This window comes from Trifolium pratense, linkage group LG6, assembly GCF_020283565.1.
Source record: "Trifolium pratense cultivar HEN17-A07 linkage group LG6, ARS_RC_1.1, whole genome shotgun sequence".
In the NCBI taxonomy this organism is placed as follows: Eukaryota; Viridiplantae; Streptophyta; class Magnoliopsida; order Fabales; family Fabaceae; genus Trifolium; species Trifolium pratense.
Window position 1 is genome coordinate 866238 of NC_060064.1, and position 23121 is coordinate 889358.

A 23121-nucleotide genomic window follows, 5' to 3' on the forward strand; every position below is an offset into this window, starting at 1 on the left:
ATTTATTGATGATCTATACGATATAAATTTTCAATCCAACAGTGAATTTCATAAATTTCATATTCGGTAGACCACTTGTTCACGGTGGACCACTTGTGAAGGTGGTCCACCGTAGCATTAGCCTATATATGGTAGCCGATGAAAAATTATCAATAGTCATATTATTAGGTTCGTTTTTAAAAAACTCAACATAAGATTTGTTTCACTTTTTCTAAAATATGGTTAGAGTGAAACTGAACTTTGATCACTTAGTAAAATCTCAAATTTAAATTTTATGAATATGTTACAATGGGTAGGGACAAATTTTGTGTACCCCATCTCGACTTCTCGTAAAAGGTCTGCACTCGTTTCCTATTATCATTGAAATCTGGGTCCACGCCTCCGTGAAGATCAGATTACCCTTCTCGATATAGAGTGGCCAATCAGATTTCCGATGAATATTATGCATCACTAGGGTTAAATAGTTAACTCAATCCTACAAAATTAATTTGTAAAATAATGATTTTCTCTTTGATAGCGGAACCTTGACAGTAAACGGTCCAACGGATCTTACAGGTAGTCCAACATATATTAAAAGAGGCTCTGATACAGGTATAATTTTGAATCGAGACTAACTTAGCCCTAAAAAACCTACTTATAAGATGATGATTGTTTCCGCTTATAAATTCATATTCAGATCATCTCACACCCTGATATGAGACCCTGATATGAGACGCTTAAGTTCAAATGACCGAAGTCTTAATTAATTGTCTTTCACTTTAAATTTTGATTGCTAATAAATTGTCTTTAATTCGGAACTTAAGTTAACTAGATCATCTCCACTTCATCATCGTCAACAACTAAATTAAAGAACTCATGTTATGTACGTAGTTGCATATTATGTTGTCTCAAACTCAACACCACAATATAATCTATTTATAGACTATAGTATATAAAAAGATAATAAGAAGCTTACCACAACACAACCAAATTCTTATGTATAAGTCAAAATATAACCATAATTAACCAAATGAAACATTGGATGCCAACACTAACTATTACATGCAACCCAAAAAAAAAAAATCATATGCATGAATGAAATCCACAATTGTCGGAATTCATATAACCTCATAATAATGTCCATCCAAATAGTTCCCCTTTTATCTCCGAGACAACCTCAACATTTTTTCTCATTCCTCTAATCATTACTTGCATGGTGGCTTCCTCTTCCTTATACCTTTTGTTGTTCATCATTCCTCTTCCAATTTTTTTTATAGCCTCTGCCTTCCCTCTTGAAGGTTCCTTCAACTTTTGAGGGAAGGAACCTCCATCCTCTATTTTTTTTTTATTAATTTATTTAAGACAGATTTTGTATTTTTTTTATTTATTTTTGTTTTATTAATATGTTTTTTCTGTTCTTGAGTTAACAAAAATTTATATAAAAATTTTCAACAAAAATTATACCACAACTTTTTTGGACGTTTTATAAATCCTTAGAAGAAGAAGAAGAATGAATTGCTTTCCTTGTTTCACCTCTCAAAAGAGTAAGAAAAGCAATAGCAAGAGGGAACATGGGGATGCACAACCACAGGAAAACAACAACCTTATAACCAGAACACCAGGTAATATTAAATTCTCACAATGTATGTTTCAATATGATTATTATGTTATGTTATGTGGCTCTTATAGCCTATGTTTGGTATCACGGTAGATATGCCAGAATCACGATGACTTACCATGATTTTTACATAAGCTACAGAGTGTAGCTTTTGGAAAATCACGGTGGATCGCCGTGATTATAACATATTCACCGTGATACCAAACACACACATAATCATTAATATGGTGGATGACCCGATCAGAAACCTGGTTATTTTAAGCAATTTTGTTATTGAATTTATGTATGTCTTCATGTGACATGCAGATATCAAGAAACCAAAGCCAGAAGAACCAGCCCAAGTTGACACAACAACTATTCAAGCACAAAATTTCACTTTCCGCGAGTTAGCAATTGCAACAAAGAATTTTCGCCAAGAATGCTTGTTGGGAGAAGGTGGTTTTGGCAGAGTTTACAAAGGAACAATTCCTGCAACTGGACAGGTCATAAAATAATTCCAATTTATCAATTCTTAATTAGTACCACTAGGACATTTATTGTCTCTGACAACAGTCGAAAATTGTTGCCAAGACCGTGAAAAGCATTGCCTAAAAGAATAAGGGAAGTTTTCAGCGTTGCTTATTGTCTAAGACAACGCTTTTTCTATACACAGAAAAATAGTTTTTTGTTCTTTTTAAGATTGTTTTTACACTTTTACATGTGTTTGAATGTGTGTTTGTTTGTTATTTCCCTTTTTCTCTAGGTGATAGCAGTGAAGCAACTTGACCGAAATGGGATTCAAGGCAGTAAAGAATTTCTGGTTGAGGTTTTGATGTTGAGTCTCTTAAACCATGAAAATCTTGTCAAACTCTCCGGTTATTGTGCTGATGGTGATCAACGTCTTTTGGTCTATGAATACATGCCAGCGGGTTCTCTAGAAACTCGTCTTCTTGGTATTCACCCTTTCTTTCCTCCCATATTCTTCCATTTTTTACTTATGCATATATTTGCGTCTGCATGACATAATAAAGTAAATCGTCATTTTGGTCCCTATATGTATTAGGCGTTGTCATTATATAGTCTATGAATGTATTGAATTTACAAAATCATCCCTGAGTTTCTCTTTTGATACTTTCAAAAACTATAGTAACAATGCTTGACACATTCAAGGATAAAATTGGATGTTTAATTACTTGATATAATCTTATGCAACTATAGTTAAGGAAAACTAAAATAGAGCACATTTTGTTATCTTATTTTGGCACAGAGAGAAAACCTGATCAAGCTATATTAGATTGGTATGAAAGAATGAAAATAGCAGCTCATGTTGCAAAAGGACTATGGTACTTGCATGACAAGGCAAATCCCTCAGTTATATATAGGGACTTGAAATCATCGAACATCTTGCTTGATAATGAACTTCATGCAAAACTATCTGATTATGGACTTGCAAAACTTGCTGGTAAAGATAAGATGAACATTGTTCCTACAAGAGTCATGGGTACTTATGGTTATAGTGCTCCTGAGTATGTAAGAACAGGTAACCTCACTTTGAAGTCAGATGTATACAGTTTTGGAGTTGTCTTGCTTGAGCTCATAACTGGAAGACGAGCTGTTGACACCACAAGATCGCACGACGAGCAAAATCTAGTTTCATGGGTAAACTATAACTTGAATGATCTAATTTCTCTAAATGATATAAACTATAATCTTTTGAGTAATAGCTTGAATGATTCTATGATATCTGTTTTGATAATTTTTATATTTATGACCGAGCAGGCACAACCAATATTTAGAGATCCAAAAAAATATGGAGAGTTGGCTGACCCAAACCTCGGTACAAATTACCCGGAAAAGGATCTGAATCAAGTTGTTGCGATTGCAGCAATGTGCTTACAGGAGGAATCAGCAGCGCGTCCTTTGATGAGCGATGTTGTAACTGCTTTGAGTTTTCTTTCTACTACTCCTCCTCCTCCAGGCACTGCTCCTGCACCAACTCCACCTCCCAAATCCACCTCCCAGAAGACTGTTTCCACTGCCGACGAAAGTTCTGATGAAGAGCGTTCGGATCACGAGGACAATCATGATATTGCAGCAGCTAGTGGAAAATACGAAGAATGTGATGATGCATCAGACAGTGAAAGTGATTATTATGAGGACGAAAACCAACATTATAGTCCACAAGATGGTAAAGAAACAAAGCAGTTCTACTCCAAATCAAGCAACAAAAGCGGTACCAAATCAAAGAAAAGTTCCAGTTCCAAAAAGCATGGGGCGGATGGAATTTTAACTCAGAAAAGCAGTAAGAAGGGCAGTAAAAAATCTTCTGCAAGATTTGCAAGTAAATCATCTGATAGCAGCAGCGACGAGGAGTCACGGGATGAAGGTGTTCTTCTCAAGCGTGGTGACAGTAGGCCATCAAATGATGCAAATGGATATTCTTTTGGCCTAACAAGCAGTGATAGTGGGGAAGCATCACGTTCAGAAGTTCAACATTTTGATCGCATGAGCACGGGGACATCTGAGGAGGGAAGTTTTCACCATTTAGAACGTTCCAGCAGCAGAGGATCAGATGAGGGAAGTGTTCATTCATGATAACTTACAATTGAATAGGCATTCATATATGCACACACTTTGACACGTTGTTTTGTATATCTGTGTCGAAGTTTTGTTGTTTATACATTTATCAGTTTGGTTGAGCGAGACAAGTATAACATAACAGTATATGTATATCCTCAAAACATAAAACTTGAAACTCTATCATCCACATTTATATGCACTTTGTTTTGTTTTGTTTAGTAGGCTTCAGTTACATTCATGTATTTACTTTTAGTTCAAGAACGAGTGTGAAGATAACCGCGAATTTCCATAGGGGGTTGTTTAAATTATTGGAAACAGTAGCCCTTGTTTGTATATAAAAGATTATGGCAATTCTAATGGTATTACTTATTACTGTTGTCACAATCAAAAATTAATTATCATATGCAGGAAAATAAAAATCATCATATGCATATCCATGCAATTAGGACAATCAAACAGGTTATTCTTATTCAATTCAACTGTGTTTCCTAATATTACTGTGAAATATATATATAAACTATGCTAAATTTAAGCAGTAAAATAAAATTAAGAAAGACAAAGTAGCTACGTTTCAAATTTCCATTGCTTCAAGTATATAACACGCTTCTGAATCGAAGATCTGAATGAACTCAACAACATTTGCTAGGTGCACTTTAAGATCTGCGAGTGAGCGAAAGACAAGGAAAACATGTCACACTTCTTTAATACAGTCATGATAGTTGTATGCCGAAAATAATATTATATGTACCGTAATGTACATATTCGTCTTCTGTTTTCACTTCTTCAATTTTAATTATGCACACATATTATACACGGCCACTTCGAAGACGAATCAATTAGAGCTAGATGTTGATGTTGATGGGGTTGCCTTCTGCATAAACAGAAAACTAGTGTCAGCTTGGTAAGCACAAAACCACAGCAAACACTAATTAATTGACTTGTGCAAATTAAGTTATAAATATACTAGATAGAGTAATGAATTATGATTAAGTTGTAGAGTAACGAAATGAACATATTTTTATCATTATTATTACGTTGCGCGCCTCTATGTTCCCGTAGACTTTGTCCAATTCGTCAAAAACAACCCCAATTGTTGGGCGTCCTGTGCTTGATTTGGCAACACAAAGTACTGCAATCTGTAAAATGTCTCCAAAATCATCCTTATCAACTTGTCCCTTTAGTCGCGAGTCTACAAAATCCGACAATGGACGCTTTCCCAAACTCACATCTCTTGCCTACAATTAACATTGCATAAATACTTAGTTGAAAATAATCTAATGTAATGTGCACATAATATTTTATTGCTCTTTTCTTTTTCTGTTCGCTAACGAATTGATCTACCTTTCTAGTGAGTTGATCTCTAGCATCAAGATCCAATTCTATGACTTTCTGTCCAGACAGAATTTGCAAAGCAACAATTCCGAAACTATATACATCACTTGCACATGTTAACTTTGCATTGCTCATGTACTCCGGATCCATGTAACCTATGGTTCCTCTAACATCAGTAAAAACCTTGCTCTCTTCCATCCCCATCATCCTCGACAAACCAAAATCCGACAGTTTGGCTTCGTATTTCTCAGTCAAAAGAATGTTCGTAAGCTAAACATTAAAAATCAGTATCAGACATTAAGAAAACATTATGCATAATATAGAATAAAATTTATTTCATCGCGTTTACCTTGATATCTCGATGGACGACACAACCCTCTATATGTTGATGAAGGTACTTAAGTGCAAATGAACATTCTTTCAAAATCCTCACTCTTGTTTCCCATGTCAAATGGCTGTCTCTTCCTAAACACAGTCACACACACATATAAATAAATAAAATCACATACATTATTTACATTTACATTGGAAAATGGTGAATGATTGATAAAGAGTGAATAGCGAAGAACATTACTCAAGAGATGTTGAGCAAGATTTCCATTGGCGCAAAATTCGTAGACTAAATATCTCTCACCATCTTCCATGCAACAACCAAACAAGCAAACAAGGTTTGGGTGACGAAGCCTCGAAAGACCAGCGAGTTCTCGGGTGAAAGAATCAGAACTAGAGGTGTTATTCTTTATCAAATGCTTGATGGCTACAACTTGACCACTAGGCAAAACGCCTCTATACACCTCACCTGCACTACCACGTCCAAGGTTTATCTTTTCGTCTTCAAAATTCATTGCATTTTCAATTTCAGTTTTTGTGAACCAGTACAATCCAGACCAAGTAGTTATCTGTTTCAATTGAACATGCTTCTTCTTAATAGGCTTCTTCTTCGATACACATTTTACCACAAAAACAATCACCAATAATGCTACGATAGCTACCACCAATGCTCCCAACACAAGTTTCTTCCCTGATGATTCTAGCTTCACCAAAAAAGATCATGTCAGTTACATTTCTTTAAAAACGAGTCTAGCTGTTAATTTCACACACTGCATTACATTTTTCTATTAAATTGTTTTAGAACAGAATCAAAATTTGGTATAATAATCTTACTCTTTATATTTACTGATGGAGGTGGCAAGCAGCGCAAGAATTTGTCTGCAAGGAAAGGGTCATCTTTTTGTTCGGCTGCAACAGAAACAAGAGCTGCTACGCCACATATGGCTCTCTCAGTGTCGTTGTTGTCCTTGTCGATTAGTTTTTGATACAAATCATCTCTCAGGTTCAATATTGCACCTGTACATTCTGCACACGACACATCAAGCGAATGATCGAAGTGGCTGCATTGGTTCAATGCATCAGTGTACGGTTGCAAGTTCTGAACATATAGCAAAGTTGAGCTGGAGCATTTAGAGCTACCAAAGTAAATATTATCAAATCCACATGAAGACAGTGACATCCCTTGTTGTGGATGAAATGATTTGTTGCAACTCTGCCATTGTTCTTGAGAAAGGAACACTTGTCCTGTTCTGTTACGGGCTTGTGACGCCATGGCATCTGACAGAAGGGTCAGTGCATTTCGACAGCATAGAGTTGTTGGAAAACCATTACCCCATTTGCTTATATCCTCTTTCACATCCCCACATTCACCAAATGGCATATATTCATTTTGGTGTGCATTGAAATCCAATACACATGTACCTGCACCAAATGGAAAGAGTTGTGTTAAATTTACACCCAAATTTTAACTCAGATTGCATACTATCTACTGAACACAATTAACCACGACTCTGAACGTCATCACTCATCAATCACAATTTTCAAGTGTTCAAATATACATATATATTCATCAATCATCTAAATAGTGTTCAACTATACATAATATTCATTAATCATCATTTATGTTCAAACATACACTTTTTTTTTTTGACAAATGATCAAATATACACTTATATTCATCGATAGTCGATTGAAGTGCGTTAGCCACATAATTTATGAGCTCCGACACTTGGATATATTGAATAACATTCAAATATACTAGTACATGATATTCATTTATTGTCTTTTGATATAACTTAATATACTTCTATTAGAGTGTTAATTTCTTCATAATAGTAACACTTATCTCAGTACTTTCAGTTCTGAAAATGAATCATCAATATCATCAGACTATTCATCAGATTTAAAAAACTTTTCAAAGTTAATACAATATCTTTTTTCCCATTCATCCTACTCTAAAGCTTTACATTTTTTAGAATCAAATAAAAAACCAAAAATAACCTCATATTGTAAAAATTGTTCAAATCTTAATCTAATCACCACATTCCTATCAATATTGCACCTTCTAATTTGCCAAATTTTCATAATTTCTCTTAAGATAGTGCACCACAGCCACATAATGGTAAACATGCTACACACCCTAGTAACAAGATTATGGGTGTGTTTGATTTGCCAAAAAAATAAGGAAAATGACAGAACAACTTAAATTGTACTATGTTTGATTTTAATATTGTTGCTAGGACACGACAAATTGGGGATCAGAGACTGAACAAAAACTGAAATTTTTGTTCTCTACCGAACTACTTAACAACTTTTTGTCTCAGATACAAGTTGTCTAAAAATATAAAAATAACCTTTTGTCCATACAAAGTTGTTCAATAATATCTCAAAAGTCTGTCTATTATTGTTCTATCATGTATTGCTTTGTTGACTAATAGATGAATTTGGTTAAGCTATCTCAAAGATTCTCAAACACTATATAACAGTTATAACTAACACCTTAATATAGATTTATGTAAGATTAACTCTAATAATAGACGAATTAAAAGAGTATGGAAAATGGTTTGACCTTGAGGAGATACGAGGTGGGATGAGTGTATGAAAATTGCAAAAAAGAGAAATACATGCACAAGGTGCCGTGACAATGCCATGGCTTTTTATTTGCATAATCCAAAATCCAAGAGAAGAAGAAGCACGTTGTGAAGCAACGAAACGTAGAAAGTGATGTTAAAGTGACCAAATTTTTTTCCATTCTACAAGTGGAATTGAGTAGATATAGACTCTTACTTTCTTTGTGAGTATCGCTAGGATGTGGATATTCTCAAGGCACGCTCCTCATATCACAGCTTATATGCCTTGCTTGTATCACCAAATTCTTATATTAATAGTGACATATATTTTTGTATAAGAGTTTAATAATTTTGATACATCTTATATAAAAAAAATACCCGTTTGTGTAAAAACTTTCTTTCTACACTATTAATTAATCAACTACAACTTATGGTTTATATGATTTTTAACGTATATAGATAAAATGGTTAAAGAGCTTCATGTTTAAGGAGAATTCCTAAGTGAAAAGTTTAATTTTTTTGCCAAATTTTACTTACCTCACGTCTTCCGGATTACTATATATATATATATATATATATAAAATTAAAATCAAGGTTAAATATTTTTAATGATTTGCACATTATGGTTTATAATTTTTATATTTTTATTTATTTATTAATGATCAATGGTATTTTCATGCTCCTTCCCCGGATCAAGATCAACCATGGCCAACATAAAAATAATTAATAGTGTTTCTAAAATTTGTCAAAATGAATTTATGAAAAAATTTCCTCATACCCCCTATAATTAAATTACACCCATTCATTTAAAAAAAAAAAAGAAGTAAGTAGTCCCTTTTTAAAAAAGAAACATAAAATAATTGATGTCATGAAAGAAGAGTGAAATATTTCCTTTTTTTTGTAGAAATTTTTTCTTGACTGACCTACAAGAAGTGAGATAGACACTTCGCCCAGCAGGTGTTCTGGTGTTTGGATGAGTAGGTAGGAAATATGCTTGTATAGATTTGACTGGAGTTTTCCCACTTGTGAGACTAGGGGTTGGAGATTTTATTGTGGGACGGACAACCCTCAAAGCTGCTTCAAACAAAATTGTCAAACATGAGAAAATATGTTCTGACAATCAATACGTTTTTATACCGTTTGCTTTCGACACTTTTAGATTTCTAGCACTAGAAGCTGTGAACCTTTTGAAAATAGTTCAAAATGTCATGCATTGTAATGTCGTAACGCATAGGTCTAGAAATGTAGTTTTTCAAAGATTGAATTTTGATATTAAAAAAAATTAGTGGCGCAGATTATTGTCCGTCTACCTTTTATTTTGAAGTGGACACGTAAGGAAACTTTCCCCTAAAAAGAATAATTAGTAGTATGAATGAAGAATGTGAAATGGGCCATAAAAGACTAAATTGGAGATGGGATATAGAGTCCAGTCCAGTTGCAAGAAGAGAGAGGTGAAAAGTCCCTAGAAAGTTGGAAGAGTCGACGTGTACAATTTTGGTGGCAGTGTGTTTACAGTCCACACACACGAAACACCATGTTCTTATTCTTATCATCTAATCTTTTTCTTCTTCTTCTTCTAATCATGCCACGCCATTTCTCGTCTCTTCTTTCTTTCTTTCTTCTTTTTTATTTTTTCTTCTTTCTATTATTATTCCATTGCAGCAGCTCCAATTCCATATAATTATGTATATGGCTACTTTGGGTGCAAATTCAAATATTATTCTTAAAAGTGATTTAAGGTTTCACAGAACAAAAACAACAACAAGGTTTCAATATTCTTCTCCTAGTAGTAATGTGGCAGTGTTCAAAGTATTGTCTTTGTCTACCAATACAAAACCTACAACACGCTTGCATTTCTTAAGACATCATCGTCATTCTCGTGCTTTGGTATGCCAATGTCAACATAAACATGATTCTTCTCCAACTCCTACAAACATCCCACATGTAAGTAGTAATTGTTGGTTGCTCCAGCTTCATTTTTTTGTGAAAAATGTATAATTTATTTGTTCCTAAAACAACACTTTTGGTTTGCAGGTAATAGGAATTGGGATCAATAGGATGCTTGTTTCTCTCAAAGATTGGAGAAATTTACGGATAATGGAAGTAGCTGGCTTATTGGTTTGCATTTTAATGGTTGTACCATCAGCTGATGCTGTTGATGCTCTCAAAACTTGTGCTTGTTTGCTCAAGGAATGCAGGTATGCTATTTCTCTATGTCTTTTTTCAGTCATACTAATTAGAGCATCTCGGATGATAGAATTTGATTTGAGCTCTTAATTCTCTTTAAGTGGACTGTACTGTGCTGTTAAGAGATATTGAATGAGATAAGATCAGGAAATCACTTTACTATAGTTGATTTTGTAGGGTTTAGTTAGGTCCGACTTGAATTCTAAGATGTGCAATGATATGTAAGATTTAAGAAACCTTACTAGTCTTCACTTCAATGGTAGACATAGAACCCAACTTGGATTCTAAACTTTCTTTCAGTGATTTCGTTGCCAAAATATTGATGCATTAAAATGTCTTCTTATAGAAAAACGGATGTTACACGTGGACGTGGTTATGATTTTAGAGGTTACGATCTTATGATTTTGTATTGCGATCCTTCTCCAAGTTATGTTGTGAATTCCGAATTTCTTGTTCAATCTCTCTTCCCTAGACGTAGGTCATTGTTGGACAGAACTGGGTAACAAATCTCTTGCATGTTAGGTTCCTCTTTACCATTTGTTGTTATTTGCTTTGTTGGATTTTGAATTCTTTATTACACTTAGGGTTGTTAGAATTATTATTGCTTGGATTGCTTAGTGTTGATTGCCATTGAACTTTTGCTCCACTCTTGTTATTGTTGGATTGAACAAGGGGTTTGAAATTCACAACAAGTTCCGATCCTCTACTTTGGTAGCATCTTATGATCCGTGTTAATCGTTATGATTCTCCAAGTTACGATCTATTACCCTCCTCTCGATCCTAATCCGAGTTACGTGTTTGACAACATTGCATGTGGCCTCTAAGTCGACGGATTTGTACCCTCTCATGTTTGAATCCAACATGAGAGGACTGTGTTCATCATCTCACCATTAAAGCTCATTGTGCCCCACTTATATATATTTGAAGTTGTAGAATTCGACAAGTTTTACTCGTGAGATGATGAACATACCCCCTCATGTTCAATTCAAACATGAGAGGATCCAGATCCATAGTCTTATTATTATTATACATTGCCTCAAAACAGAGATAACAGAAAGTAATACAATAGGCCTTCCTCTTTTATGTATGCAGGGTAGAATTGGCTAAGTGTCTTGCAAACCCATCATGTGCTGCCAATATTGCTTGTCTCCAAACATGCAACAATAGACCTGATGAGACTGAATGCCAAGTTAGTCTTCTTCCACTTTACATCAAATTCATGCATGTACCATTCTACACCAATTGTCAAGAGAATCCGAACTGTCTGCTCATGAAAGCTTCTTTTTTTGTCTTAATTTTATAGATTAAATGCGGGGACGTGTTTGAAAACAAGGTGGTTGATGAATTCAATGAGTGCGCTGTCTCGAGGAAGAAATGTGTACCTAAGAAATCTGATGTGGGAGAATTTCCTGTTCCAAACCCGGATGTCCTTGTGAAGAGCTTTAACATTGCTGATTTTAGTGGCAAGTGGTTCATCACTAGTGGCTTAAATCCTACCTTTGATGCATTTGACTGCCAATTACATGAATTTCACACAGAATCAAATAAACTTGTGGGTAATATAACATGGAGAATACCAACTCCAGATGGTGGATTTCTTACGAGGTCAGCCGTGCAGAAATTTGAGCAAGATCCTGCTAATCCAGGAATCCTCTACAATCATGATAATGAGTACCTTAACTATCAAGATGACTGGTAATTCCTTTCTAGAAGCTCTCTTTCTTATTCTTTACTAAACTTAAACATGTTTAGGTATATTGGCAACTATATGATATATCCATGAAACATACAGACCTATCATTTTGCTACTATTTAAAATGAAGTTCAAGGGCTTGAAGTAAGCTCTCTGTTTGGTTAAACAGTTTAATTAAACGCTTATCATGTAAGTGTTTATGTTTAAAGCTATGTCTATACCAAAAGATCAAATAAAGTAAAAATGTTTTCATATTAGCTATAAGTTGTTTTCATAAGCTGAAAACAGCTTACAAACATGACATAAGCGGATTCCATAAGCTATCCCAAACAGTCTCGCAAGTGTTTATGCCAGTATATAAGTTCAAATAAGTCTACCCAAACAGGCCCTAAATGTTACTTCCAACTTAAGGAAAAGAAAGGACGTAGATGACAACATGTTGCTTTTTCAGCATCTTTTACACATGCACACCTTAAAAAGCTTCCTAGCATCTTGGTTACACATTTTAACGGTTCCAATGTAAGAGAATTCATGATTTTCTGTTGTCATCAGGCCCAACCCTTTAACCTAAATCTGACTAAACTTGAAAGCTGTTGTTTTATTTATTGAATTCAGCCTTTAGCCCTAGTAGAGGACTTACAAGCAATGATCTGCAGGTATGTTTTGTCATCCCAAATTGAGAACAAACCGGACGACTATATATTTATATACTACCGAGGCAGAAACGATGCATGGGATGGCTATGGTGGTGCCGTTGTGTACACAAGGAGTGCAGTTTTACCTGAGTCTATCATTCCCGAACTTGATAGAGCAGCAAAGAGTGTAGGAAGAGACTTTAGCAAGTTCATTAGAACAGATAATACATGTGGACCAGAGCCTACCATTGTGGAGAGGATTGAGAAAAAGGTAGAGGAAGGAGAGAAAACCATTGTGAGAGAAGTTGAAGAGATAGAAGAAGAGGTAGAAAAAGAAGTAGAATTGGTTGGTAAAACAGAAATGAGCTTGTTACAAAGGTTGGCAGAAGGATTCAAAGTGTTTCAAGAAGATGAGGAAAATTTCTTAAAAGGATTATCTAAAGAAGAAATGGAGATATTGGATAGTCTCAAATTGGAAGCTAAGGAAGTAGAAGAGCTCTTTGGAAATGCCTTGCCACTGAGGAAACTTAGATAACTCAAAAATTTGAGAAAAAATGTTGTAACATATTTTTTGATATACTTGTTTATTATAGAATGAATTCTCATGTTGGAGGCCTAATGAGAGTTCATTTTGTATTATAAAAGAAGACATCAAATAGTGGACTGCTGTTTTTTTCTTCCTTTAGTCATTTTAATTTTTTACTTTGGTTATAGTATATGTTCATTAAATTTTCTGTTTGGATTATGATATATGTGAAACACACACATACCTAAAGTTTGTTATTGGAATAATGAAATCTTTTTCTTCTTTTTTTATCCACGTTATATATTTCACAGCTAAATTCAAGGAGTCAACGCAAAATAAAATTTTAAAAAAAAAAACAGCAAAATGTTAAGATTTTCGCCGTTGCCGGGGATCGAACCCGGGTCACCCGCGTGACAGGCGGGAATACTTACCACTATACTACAACGACTTGTTGATACCCAATTTTTAATAACGCATAGTATCCTTTGTTACTTCTAATATTTTGTGACACCTACTGAACAGTTAATTTCCTTTCTTTTCATTCAACGATGAATTTTGGCAACACACTGAAAATTTGCTCGTGATCCATAACCTCTTCACTCGAATTTCACGTAAAAATTAACAATATAGTGTTAACTACCGATGTTGACCTTCTATTTTTTCAAAAAAAAAGTCACGTATTTTTTTTTGTCAAGTGGACTTGCCATCGAATTCACATATTTAAAGGCGGAGAAACGAAAAACACTAAGTTCAAATTTACATCCTTACAGATTATTTTGACAATTACAACTTTATTGCACATACATACTCCCTTTATTATTAATTAGGTTTAATTGCATTTTTGTCTCCCTATATTTCACAAACTCGCAATTTTGGCCCCCTAACTTTCAAAATAACACTTTTGGCTTCTTATGTCTATCTCCTTTTGCAAAAGTCTAATTTTGACCAAGTCAACACTGACGTGGCGAGTCGCATATGTGACTCAGCTGCCACATCATCACAGTTTGCCACTTAATAATTAAAAAAATAAATAATAAATAAAAAAGGAATTGAAAGGATCAGTGATAGTGTGATACTCAATCTTCAACGACAGATAAAAAATACTATAAACTTGAAGATGATTCAGTGCAGGTTGTCGTTGAAAACTCTATAAATCAACAGTAAAAGACATTATAAACCATCCAAAACTATGAGAATCCTTATAAGTCTTTTGCCACAAAACTAGTAAGCATTCAACAATATACACAAACCATCCACACGTGAAATGGAGCAAGTCTGATATGCTATTTGAACAATGCTGTATAGTATTATGTGACACAACATCCTCAAAACATCCAAAAAAAACATGACAAACATAGCTCCCATATGCTTTTGCAACTACAACATGTAGTATATATTTTGGCGCCACTCTTTATTTACATTTTATTTTATTTTTTTAATTATTAAGTGGCAACTGTGATGATGTGGCAGCTGTGTCACATAGGTGACTTGCCACATCAGTGTTGATTTGGTCAAAATTAGACTTTTGCAAAATGGGTAAATATAAGGGCCAAAAATGCTATTTTGAAAGTTAGGCGGCCAAAATTACAAGTTTGTGAAATATAGGGGGCCAAAAATGCAATTAAGCCTATTAATTATAAGCAAAAATGTATATATCGAGTCTATATTATAGACTAAATACATAAGTTATTGAATGGATCTAAAATATAAATTTTTGCTTAATTATAATTTAGGATGAAGGGAGTATATCACATTCTTTTTATATATATATATATATATATATATGAAGAAATAAGAAATATTAGTTAGGGTTTCGAAAAGATTACGAGGTGAACAAAGCTAAATTCCCCCTTCTTCATGAAACATTTACTATCCTTAATTAAGTCTTGTGAAGCTTAAATAAATTGTAAATTCTCTCTAAATATTTTAACTCTATTAAATGTTCAACTCAAAAATTGAACTCAAAATCTCGAAAAATATGTGCACATGTAAGTAATCTTAGGGTGCGTTTGATTTGCTAAAAAATAAGGGACTGGACAAGACAACTCCTGCTGTACTGTGTTTGATTTTAAAACTGTTCCTGGTACTGGACAAACTGGGGGCCAAGAGACAGGACAAAACTTGAAATTCTTGTCTCCCACAGAACCACGGGACAACTTTTTGTCCTCAGCACAAGTTGTCTAAAATACCAAAATAACATTTTGTCCACCAAACATCGTACAACACAAAGTTTGTTCAATACCTTAAACGTTTGTCTTGTGCTGTTCTGTCTTGTACTGTCCTGTACTGTTCTGTCCAGTATTTATATTTTGCAGTTGATTTTATTAAAAGAAAGTGAAAAGAAATAAAATTACTCAAACCAATACATAAATTTAGACTAAAACATTGGATAATTGGTGAAACTTTTTTTTTTAAGTAATTCGTGAAACATTTACTACTAATATATCTTAGACTTGGTTAAACATTACAACATGTCCACATTAATTAAATAAAATAAATAAAAGTGATATCCGTTACAGTAATATTTTAACAGCTCGATGATGAATTTCCAAGTCCACCACCATCAGCAGGAATTACGGAGGCAAGTGAGTGTGTGATTGGTAGGGAAGATAGTGAGATCTTAATTTCCATGTGAATGACTAGAAAATCAAGATAAGGGGAGGTGTGCATAAAGTGTCGTATTAAGGAAGCAAACAATGAAATCTTGGCACCTCATGTGATTTGATTACAAGATTAGATGTGTTGTGGAATTCACTACCATTCATGTTGACTTATGGACGTCACATATTGTCAAAGTTTTTGTATGAAACTCACACACCCCATCTTATCTAATTTTGTACTACTAATGTCTAATTTCTTTATTGAATGAAGATCCATTTTGATCATTTATAAACTGAGATGGGACAATTATGTTTTTCATAAAAGTAAAATTTAAATTAATTTTTAAAATTAGTTCATCTATTATAACGAACAAGAGACTAATTAATCTTTATTATATTTGAATTATTCCATCAAAATAGAATATGAATTCTTTTTTCTTTAATTTTTACTACAGACTCTCATTCTAAATAGTGAAGAGATAAATTGAAAATGTCACCAGACGTGCAAATGTAACGAAATGTGTGAGAAGAAATTTTCAAACCATTATAAGACACGCACAAGTGAGCCACTAGGACTTGTGGACTGATGAGCATGACTAAATAGATATATTTGTTAAACAAAAAAAAAGATATGTTTGCTAAAAATTACTTTTCACAATTTTTTTTTTTTGTCAAATAGTCTAATGATAATATTCATACGTTTAAATGTGAACAAATGTGAAATCCGCGTTCGAACTTTGGTCACTCCAATAATGTCCCTCGTAGCTACTACTTAAGCTACACCAGACAATTTATATAACTTTTATTGTATCAAGTAAAATTTAAAATTATTGTATTAATTATGTGCTATAAATGTGTTCACCAAGTAATTGTAAGACTTCTACCACTTTCTTTATAGAAGAAGAAAAAAAGTTCCTAGCCTTTTTTTACTTTGAGTAAAAAAAAAAAAGAAGAGCATTTTTACACCAATTTTAGCAAAAATTAGAAGATTGTTTTTAACTTGGTATCATGATGATCCAATGAATACTAGATGTGAAATGAAATTCTTAAATTGAATGAATGGATGTGAAATGAAATAATGGTTGTTACTCCTAATTAATTGCACAAACCCCATAGCAGTTATTTTGTATGAAGATGTTGATGGTCAAAAGTCAAAGTAACAACAAAAGAAATAGTATGAATTCACGAGCCAGGCAAGCAATGGAATGGATATAGATTGAGATTGAGATTGAGAAGATACGTTTATGTTTGGCTTCCACACTTCCATGCTTCCTGCTCCTTATTTCAAAGATAGATAAACTTTCTTTCCAAGTTTCCACTTTTTATTCATATAGTACAACTCATCCCCAGCTTCTTCTTTTTTTAATTTTTTTTAAATGCTGGTATAACCTATACTAATCGTGTTGACTCATTACATTTTCTTATTTGACCATAGTTTTTTTTTAAATAAACGGTATCTACCGTGTGTAACTACAAAGACTAATTTTATTAAGATAACTGAGATCTATTTAATTAAGAAGTTGATCTCTCCCAATAAATATTTCTCATACGCACCGACCTGGGATCGACTCATGATCAAATAATTAAGGAACTCAAGTATCTACCGATTATGTCAAACTATATTGGTTATTTGACCATAGTTTTATTTGTGCAAATAGAGTAGTAGGACAATTAATTAATTAATTAAAATTGTGTTATGACATACTAGTAGTGTCCGTTTTCTTCGCCGAATTTACTTACACTATGCTACCTGCCATTGACTATTTTTCTTCCTCCTTTTATTCTTTCTTTATTTTTAAAACTTCAATACATCGATAACTGCTGCCACCGTCTCATTCAAAAATTCAATGCAGCATCAGCTTCATCTCTATCTCCATCTCCATTAGTCCATTCTAATTAATATTTTTATTTTATCGTACTAATTGTAGTCCGTTTAGGATGCATTAATTAAATTTTCATAAAAATACCCTTAATTAAATAAAAAAAAAGTAAAATATCATTATTTCTCTCATAATTTAAATGTAATTTTGGAAAAGAAATATATTATTGAAAAATTTAACACAAAACTACTTTTCTTAATTCTTGTACATTTGTGAAAAATATCTTATATATTAGTCAAAAGGAAAATTAAAATAAATAAAAAGAGATACAATGACTCGGGACATTTAACTTGACTCAGGTACAACCCAAAAGAAAATACGATATGAAACCCGCATACGGGCGCAAAAACAGGTTACAAAAAAATATGAGAAGTAAACCTCTATCAATAACAGTTAGAGTTTAAAAACGGCGAATGGATTGACCGCCAACTTAGTAACAAAATCCAAGTGTCAACAACTCCATGAACAACGCAGCAAGCAAAATAGCTCTTTCGAGAAACAAATACTAGAGTGAAGGCAGACAAAACGACTTGAAACCTGCAGATCTCAACAGACCTGAAAATAACTAGAGAGATCAATCAGCCAGACCATCAAACTCAACAGAATTCAAACGGACGCGTAAGAACTCAGATCGAGAGATGAGTCTAATACGTTAGTAACCAGATTCTTTCAAGTTAACAGCCAATTAGGATGGAGATAGTAATTAAAAAAAATGTAGGTTGCCATGTGTGGACACAATAGTAATATGGGTAAAAGGTAAAACAAAAGCGTGAGATCCAGTATTCTGAAAGAAAAAAACACATACCCATAAATATGAAATAAATAAATTTTCCCCTTTCCCATTGAAAAAGTTTGGCAACTTTATTACCAAAAAATTGTACACATAGATCCATAGATTCATTGATTCATTCATAGGACATAGAGGTCCATTCCCTTATATAAATGGTAAAGTGAAATGGAACAGAGTCAAACAGTGACAGTTTCATAGCATTCAAAATTCATTCCAACCTTTTCAGATAGGTCATACCCCTCAACAGTAACTCTCACCAACTTGTCAGCAAACACACTCACATCTTTATCATTCTATTCTATCTATCTAGCTTTTTTTCACCCATTCCCTTCATTCAATTCAATTCAATTCAATTGCTAGCTATAACATCTCAACTACCATACCATACCAGTAATTTCATTTCTTACTAATAGTATATGTTTTTTTAATTCCACCAATTGTCTCTATAGAATTTTAAGTAGTAAAAGGAACAAAATCAATGTTACAAACAGAACACATGCCAGGACCCGTTTTTGTTCTTCAATCTTTCTTATTAATAATACTTTCACCTTATACCTAAGCTAAGCTAAGCTACCTCTGTCTCTATTGTCTCTGCTTCTCTCTCTGTCTTCATAATAAGTAAAAACCTTTAACCCACACCTTTCACTTTTGTTCAGATTCTTTATCTATAAATTCTCATCAGAGAATTTATAACCTTGTCTGAGGTTTCTTGGGAACAACATCATCGTGTCTTTTTAGTATTTCTTTCTTCTTTAAAAAGTTTACAACCCCACTCTTTTTTTGTAAAGACACAACAACAACAACAACACTAGAAAACGGTCATTTTCTTAAGTCAAGAAAGCTCTTTGATCTGATTTAAGAATCCAAATATGGATGTGAGATTATTTTCAGTGACCCTTTTGCTTTTATTTTCTAGTTTTGTTGATTTTGTTAAAGTTGATTGAGTAATGATTGATGGGTCATTTTTTGTGTTCTTGATAATAGGAATGGAAAAGAAGTGGTCAAATACCAGCGTTTGGTAACTGGGATTTTGCAAATGAGTTACCAATAACTCAATACTTTGAAACTGCAAGACAAGCTGGTTTGATTCGTTACAGTTCTTCCTCTGGTGAAAGTGATCCTTATCTTCGTGGTGATCATGATCTTTATGCTGTTGAATATAAGAAACCAGTACGAAAGGTACGAAACTATTTAAGAACCCTTTTTTGTTTATTTTTCCAAATTTTAACCTCACAACTTTTTAAAATGACTGTTATTTTACCTAAAATGAAAATCTAATTCACTGTATTGTATAGTCAATAATAGATGTTATGTTATGTTACATAGTAATCATGAAGCAAAAGATTTGATTGCTGAGAAAAAGTTTACAAAAAATTCTCAATAATTAGTACTATTTGTTCAGCAATTTTGTGGTACATAAATAAATGCGTATTTGTCACACACGACATAAGTCATGATGAATGAATGTGGTGGTTGAGAGAAAGGACATGAATTCTGAAAAGAAAAAAAAAACATGGCTCATCTTTTTTGTTTTTTTGTTATCACCACCGGTTTAATCTGGTTCGGAGTCAATTCTGGCGTAAACTGATTTCAGCTCCCTTCTGATGGCAGTTGCGGGGATCAAAATTTTTGTTTGTTTTACATAAGATAAAGTTATATGATGATTTTGTGTGTAGCAGGGAACAAGGAATAGAGAAAGGAGATACCAAAATGATGTTATGATGAATGAAAAAGAGACAACAATGAATATGAATATGAGAAAACAAGGGAAAGTATACGATGTAACTACAGAACATCATTATCATCCACAAAGGAAAACAATGAACAAGAAGGTACATGTAAATGGTCCTTCATTACCTACGAGACTTCCAAAGCCTGTTGATGAAGATCTCTATAAGATCCCTCCTGAACTTCTTCGCACAACCAAAAGGGTTGGTCAATTTTTTTAACTATTTTTTATTTTTATTTTTTAATAGTATTGTTGTGAATCCGTGATTTGATTTACTATGTTTAATAATGTTATGTTTGATGTTTGACTTTAATGTATGTGCAGAAAAAAATGTTGGGTTTCATTTCCAAGTGTCTGGTACCTGCTGCTTGCGTTTCTTGAGTATTCATGTCTCCAAGGAGAAAGAAGTAATTTATTAATTAATTTTAGTAGTATTTTTTTTTAGTTTGTTTTTTTGTGACTACTCTACTCCTAGTAAGTAGTAATAGTAACGCTGATGATGGATGGATCATATGGCTGTGTTGTGCACTCAGATGATGCAAATTGACTTTTTTATAGTATGATGAGAATTATGATTAAGATTAATGAATGAATGAATGTAGTTAATGCTATCTTAAATTTAATTACTTGGCCTTATTTTCATTTATTATGATCGGTGCTTGCATTTATTGGTTTTACTGAATTAGATGATCATTTGTACTCTAAATTAAATTGAGTAGACGTTTGGATTATTATGATTTATGTCATGAGTGGACTATTACGTCTAAATTAAAATGTCTCATGTCACACTCATTCATTGTATGATATTGAGATTCATCTCAATTTCCTTCAAATCAGTGGTGGTGTGACTTAACCTTCAAATTAGTGTTGGTGTGACTTAAATTGTGTTGATCAAGACATTGTAAATTACTGAAATTATAGATTTTTAAATTAAATTTTGATGGTTCAAATTTAAATATGGATGGTTGAGATTGGTCAAATAGTGACGGTAGGGATTCCTGTAAAATCTACTACTACCATAAGATCCACAAATTTTTGAACAGGAACAAACAAGATTGTTTTTTTCTTTTTTAGCTTATGGTTCTCACAAAATGGGCTCAATAATTCAGAGTTTGGTCACGTCATAAATAAACTCTAACAAAAAATTATTTCACCAAAAATTAGATTCAAGTTCTTTCAAATAATTCGTCTAAGAAAAACTCATTAATAGTTTAAATCTAATGTCTGAAAAAAATTTGTTTTTAATGAAAGTGGGTTATTGTCTTTCTGCAGTCTGCACCAATTAAAAAAGAGTTTTAATTGAGAGAGTCTAGTACAAAATCTGAATCCCTTTTAAAATTGAGAATCAAGTATGTAGAACGTGGTGATAATTTAATCTATTTGTCTTATTTCAAGTTTCAACAATAAGATTTGAGACACCATAAGTCCATACATGTACTCCTCCTCAATTATATCTTTGATTGTTTGTACTACAAAAATATATTGGAGTTCCTATTTTGATTTAAAAATATTGGAGTACAACAAAAATTTAGTAGAGTATAATCCAAAAGGACAAGTTGTCCCACATGCATGATCAATTAGTCTACACTTAATAAGACAACCAAAAATTATAAAATCAATACATAATAAACTTGTTTCTATTGCATGATCATATGATATGATTTTCTTTTTTCATAAGTAGAATGCTACTCCATTGTTTGTTGTTCACTTAGTTTGGGCTTTTCTTTATAGATGTGTTGGGTTACAAGTCAGGCCCATTTTGGGGTTTTCATAGCTGGGCTGGATCCTTACTATCTCTATTTCTATGTTTTTTGACAAAATATATTTCTTAAGTTTTATTGGATTTTTCCTTATAAAAAAAGTTATATTGGGTTTTATTCATTCATTTGCCTTTGTATTTTCCAAAAAATTTCTCTTTAGGCCATTCAATAAGCCAAAAGAGAATTTTTTGTATTTTCCAGCTTTGTTTGAAAATTTAAAAATGGTGGGGGAACCAGCAATTGACCGGTTCAAGTGGTAAGAAATTTTAGACTCTTAAGTAAGTAGTTAGAAATCTATGACTCTTGCTTATAAAAATACAGTATTTCAACTGAAAGGAAAAAACCTACCTTATATTCTTAATCGGTACTTCGATTTTAAAATTATTCCAAATCTCTAATCCATAATCAAACCCAAAATTTTTTAATAGAAAAGACAATTTTAGGTGAAGATATTTTTACTTAATTGCCTCAAAAATTGTGTTTCTTTTAAGTGCTTATGCCCTGTTGATGCTAGATTGGTTTGGTGAATGGTGTAGTGACAAACAAGTCACTAGTCGTAGATTTTGGTTTGAAATGATTTTTTTTTTTTTACTGGTGCTGAGTTTGTTCATATTGTACTTGGGTAATAAACTTTTTCTTTTGAAAGTATAAGACTAAACTTACACGTAGTACGTGTTGTAAGTAAGTACATCTCTTCCCCTCATACGTCTCATAATACAAAGACTTTTTCTTTTTTTTTAATAAGAGACAAATTTTTCTGTCCTTTTAATATTATTGCCTATTGGTGATAATAGTTATACTACATTTTTTGTTGGAAAACTTAGAAACAATGCTAGCCGAGGTTCTGGTGTACGGTTGGGTAGGAGTGAAACATGCATGTATGGACTTAATTGAAATTTCTCTACTTGTGGGATTGACGACCAGAGATTTTAC

The 23121-nt window shown here is 33.1% G+C and overlaps 4 protein-coding genes and 1 non-coding gene across 6 annotated transcripts; 3 read left to right on the forward strand and 2 right to left on the reverse strand.

Annotated features, from left to right (window-relative positions):
• Nucleotides 1-1449: 1449 nt before the first annotated feature.
• On the forward strand, nucleotides 1450-4645 carry LOC123889611 (probable serine/threonine-protein kinase PBL26). The gene is made up of 5 exons (XM_045939026.1): nucleotides 1450-1601; nucleotides 1904-2079; nucleotides 2340-2529; nucleotides 2844-3235; nucleotides 3356-4645. Exons 1-5 carry the CDS (start codon nucleotides 1490-1492, stop codon nucleotides 4169-4171), a joined length of 1686 nt encoding a protein of 561 aa, XP_045794982.1. The 5' UTR covers nucleotides 1450-1489; the 3' UTR covers nucleotides 4172-4645.
• Nucleotides 4646-4891: 246 nt separating this feature from the next.
• Nucleotides 4892-7228, reverse strand: LOC123889612 (probable serine/threonine-protein kinase PBL28). The gene is made up of 6 exons (XM_045939027.1): nucleotides 6653-7228; nucleotides 6063-6518; nucleotides 5838-5953; nucleotides 5498-5758; nucleotides 5191-5391; nucleotides 4892-5027 (listed from the first exon to the last, which is right to left on the reverse strand). Exons 1-6 carry the CDS (start codon nucleotides 7197-7199, stop codon nucleotides 4989-4991), a joined length of 1620 nt encoding a protein of 539 aa, XP_045794983.1. The 5' UTR covers nucleotides 7200-7228; the 3' UTR covers nucleotides 4892-4988.
• Nucleotides 7229-9810: 2582 nt separating this feature from the next.
• Nucleotides 9811-13592, forward strand: LOC123889613 (violaxanthin de-epoxidase, chloroplastic). Its single transcript, XM_045939028.1, has 5 exons — nucleotides 9811-10332; nucleotides 10423-10586; nucleotides 11668-11764; nucleotides 11879-12270; nucleotides 12925-13592. The coding sequence occupies exons 1-5, from the start codon at nucleotides 10072-10074 to the stop codon at nucleotides 13436-13438; spliced, it is 1428 nt and encodes a 475-aa protein (XP_045794984.1). The 5' UTR covers nucleotides 9811-10071; the 3' UTR covers nucleotides 13439-13592.
• A 213-nt stretch (nucleotides 13593-13805) lies between these two features.
• Nucleotides 13806-13877, reverse strand: TRNAD-GUC. Its single transcript has one exon. It is a non-coding gene; the product is annotated as a tRNA-Asp (tRNA).
• A 4795-nt stretch (nucleotides 13878-18672) lies between these two features.
• On the forward strand, nucleotides 18673-21162 carry LOC123889614. 2 transcript variants are annotated; one of them, XM_045939030.1, is made up of 4 exons: nucleotides 18673-19574; nucleotides 19684-19878; nucleotides 20379-20630; nucleotides 20753-21162. In XM_045939030.1, the coding sequence occupies exons 1-4, from the start codon at nucleotides 19569-19571 to the stop codon at nucleotides 20807-20809; spliced, it is 510 nt and encodes a 169-aa protein (XP_045794986.1). In that variant the 5' UTR covers nucleotides 18673-19568; the 3' UTR covers nucleotides 20810-21162. The 2 variants fall into 2 exon arrangements, with proteins under 2 accessions (XP_045794986.1, XP_045794985.1); XM_045939029.1 differs by having other exon boundaries at nucleotides 18759-19574; nucleotides 20376-20630.
• The last annotated feature ends 1959 nt before the right edge of the window (nucleotides 21163-23121 follow it).

Excerpts from the sequence above, each read along its gene's own strand:
- LOC123889612 (XM_045939027.1), bottom strand. The coding sequence starts at position 7,199 with ATGCCATTTGGTGAATGTGGGGATGTGAAAGAGGATATAAGCAAATGG. Across the intron at positions 5,954-6,062 it reads TCTTGCTCAACATCTCTTGA|GAAGAGACAGCCATTTGACA; the intron begins GTAATGTTCTTC and ends GACTGTGTTTAG. Across the intron at positions 5,028-5,190 it reads GGAACATAGAGGCGCGCAAC|AAGGCAACCCCATCAACATC; the intron begins GTAATAATAATG and ends CTGTTTATGCAG.
- LOC123889614 (XM_045939029.1), top strand. Across the intron at positions 19,879-20,375 it reads ATAAGAAACCAGTACGAAAG|CAGGGAACAAGGAATAGAGA; the intron begins GTACGAAACTAT and ends TTTTGTGTGTAG. Across the intron at positions 20,631-20,752 it reads TTCTTCGCACAACCAAAAGG|AAAAAAATGTTGGGTTTCAT; the intron begins GTTGGTCAATTT and ends ATGTATGTGCAG.
- LOC123889611 (XM_045939026.1), top strand. The coding sequence starts at position 1,490 with ATGAATTGCTTTCCTTGTTTCACCTCTCAAAAGAGTAAGAAAAGCAAT. Across the intron at positions 1,602-1,903 it reads CCTTATAACCAGAACACCAG|ATATCAAGAAACCAAAGCCA; the intron begins GTAATATTAAAT and ends TGTGACATGCAG. Across the intron at positions 2,530-2,843 it reads TCTAGAAACTCGTCTTCTTG|AGAGAAAACCTGATCAAGCT; the intron begins GTATTCACCCTT and ends ATTTTGGCACAG.
- LOC123889613 (XM_045939028.1), top strand. The coding sequence starts at position 10,072 with ATGTATATGGCTACTTTGGGTGCAAATTCAAATATTATTCTTAAAAGT. Across the intron at positions 10,587-11,667 it reads TGTTTGCTCAAGGAATGCAG|GGTAGAATTGGCTAAGTGTC; the intron begins GTATGCTATTTC and ends TTATGTATGCAG. Across the intron at positions 12,271-12,924 it reads CTTAACTATCAAGATGACTG|GTATGTTTTGTCATCCCAAA; the intron begins GTAATTCCTTTC and ends AATGATCTGCAG.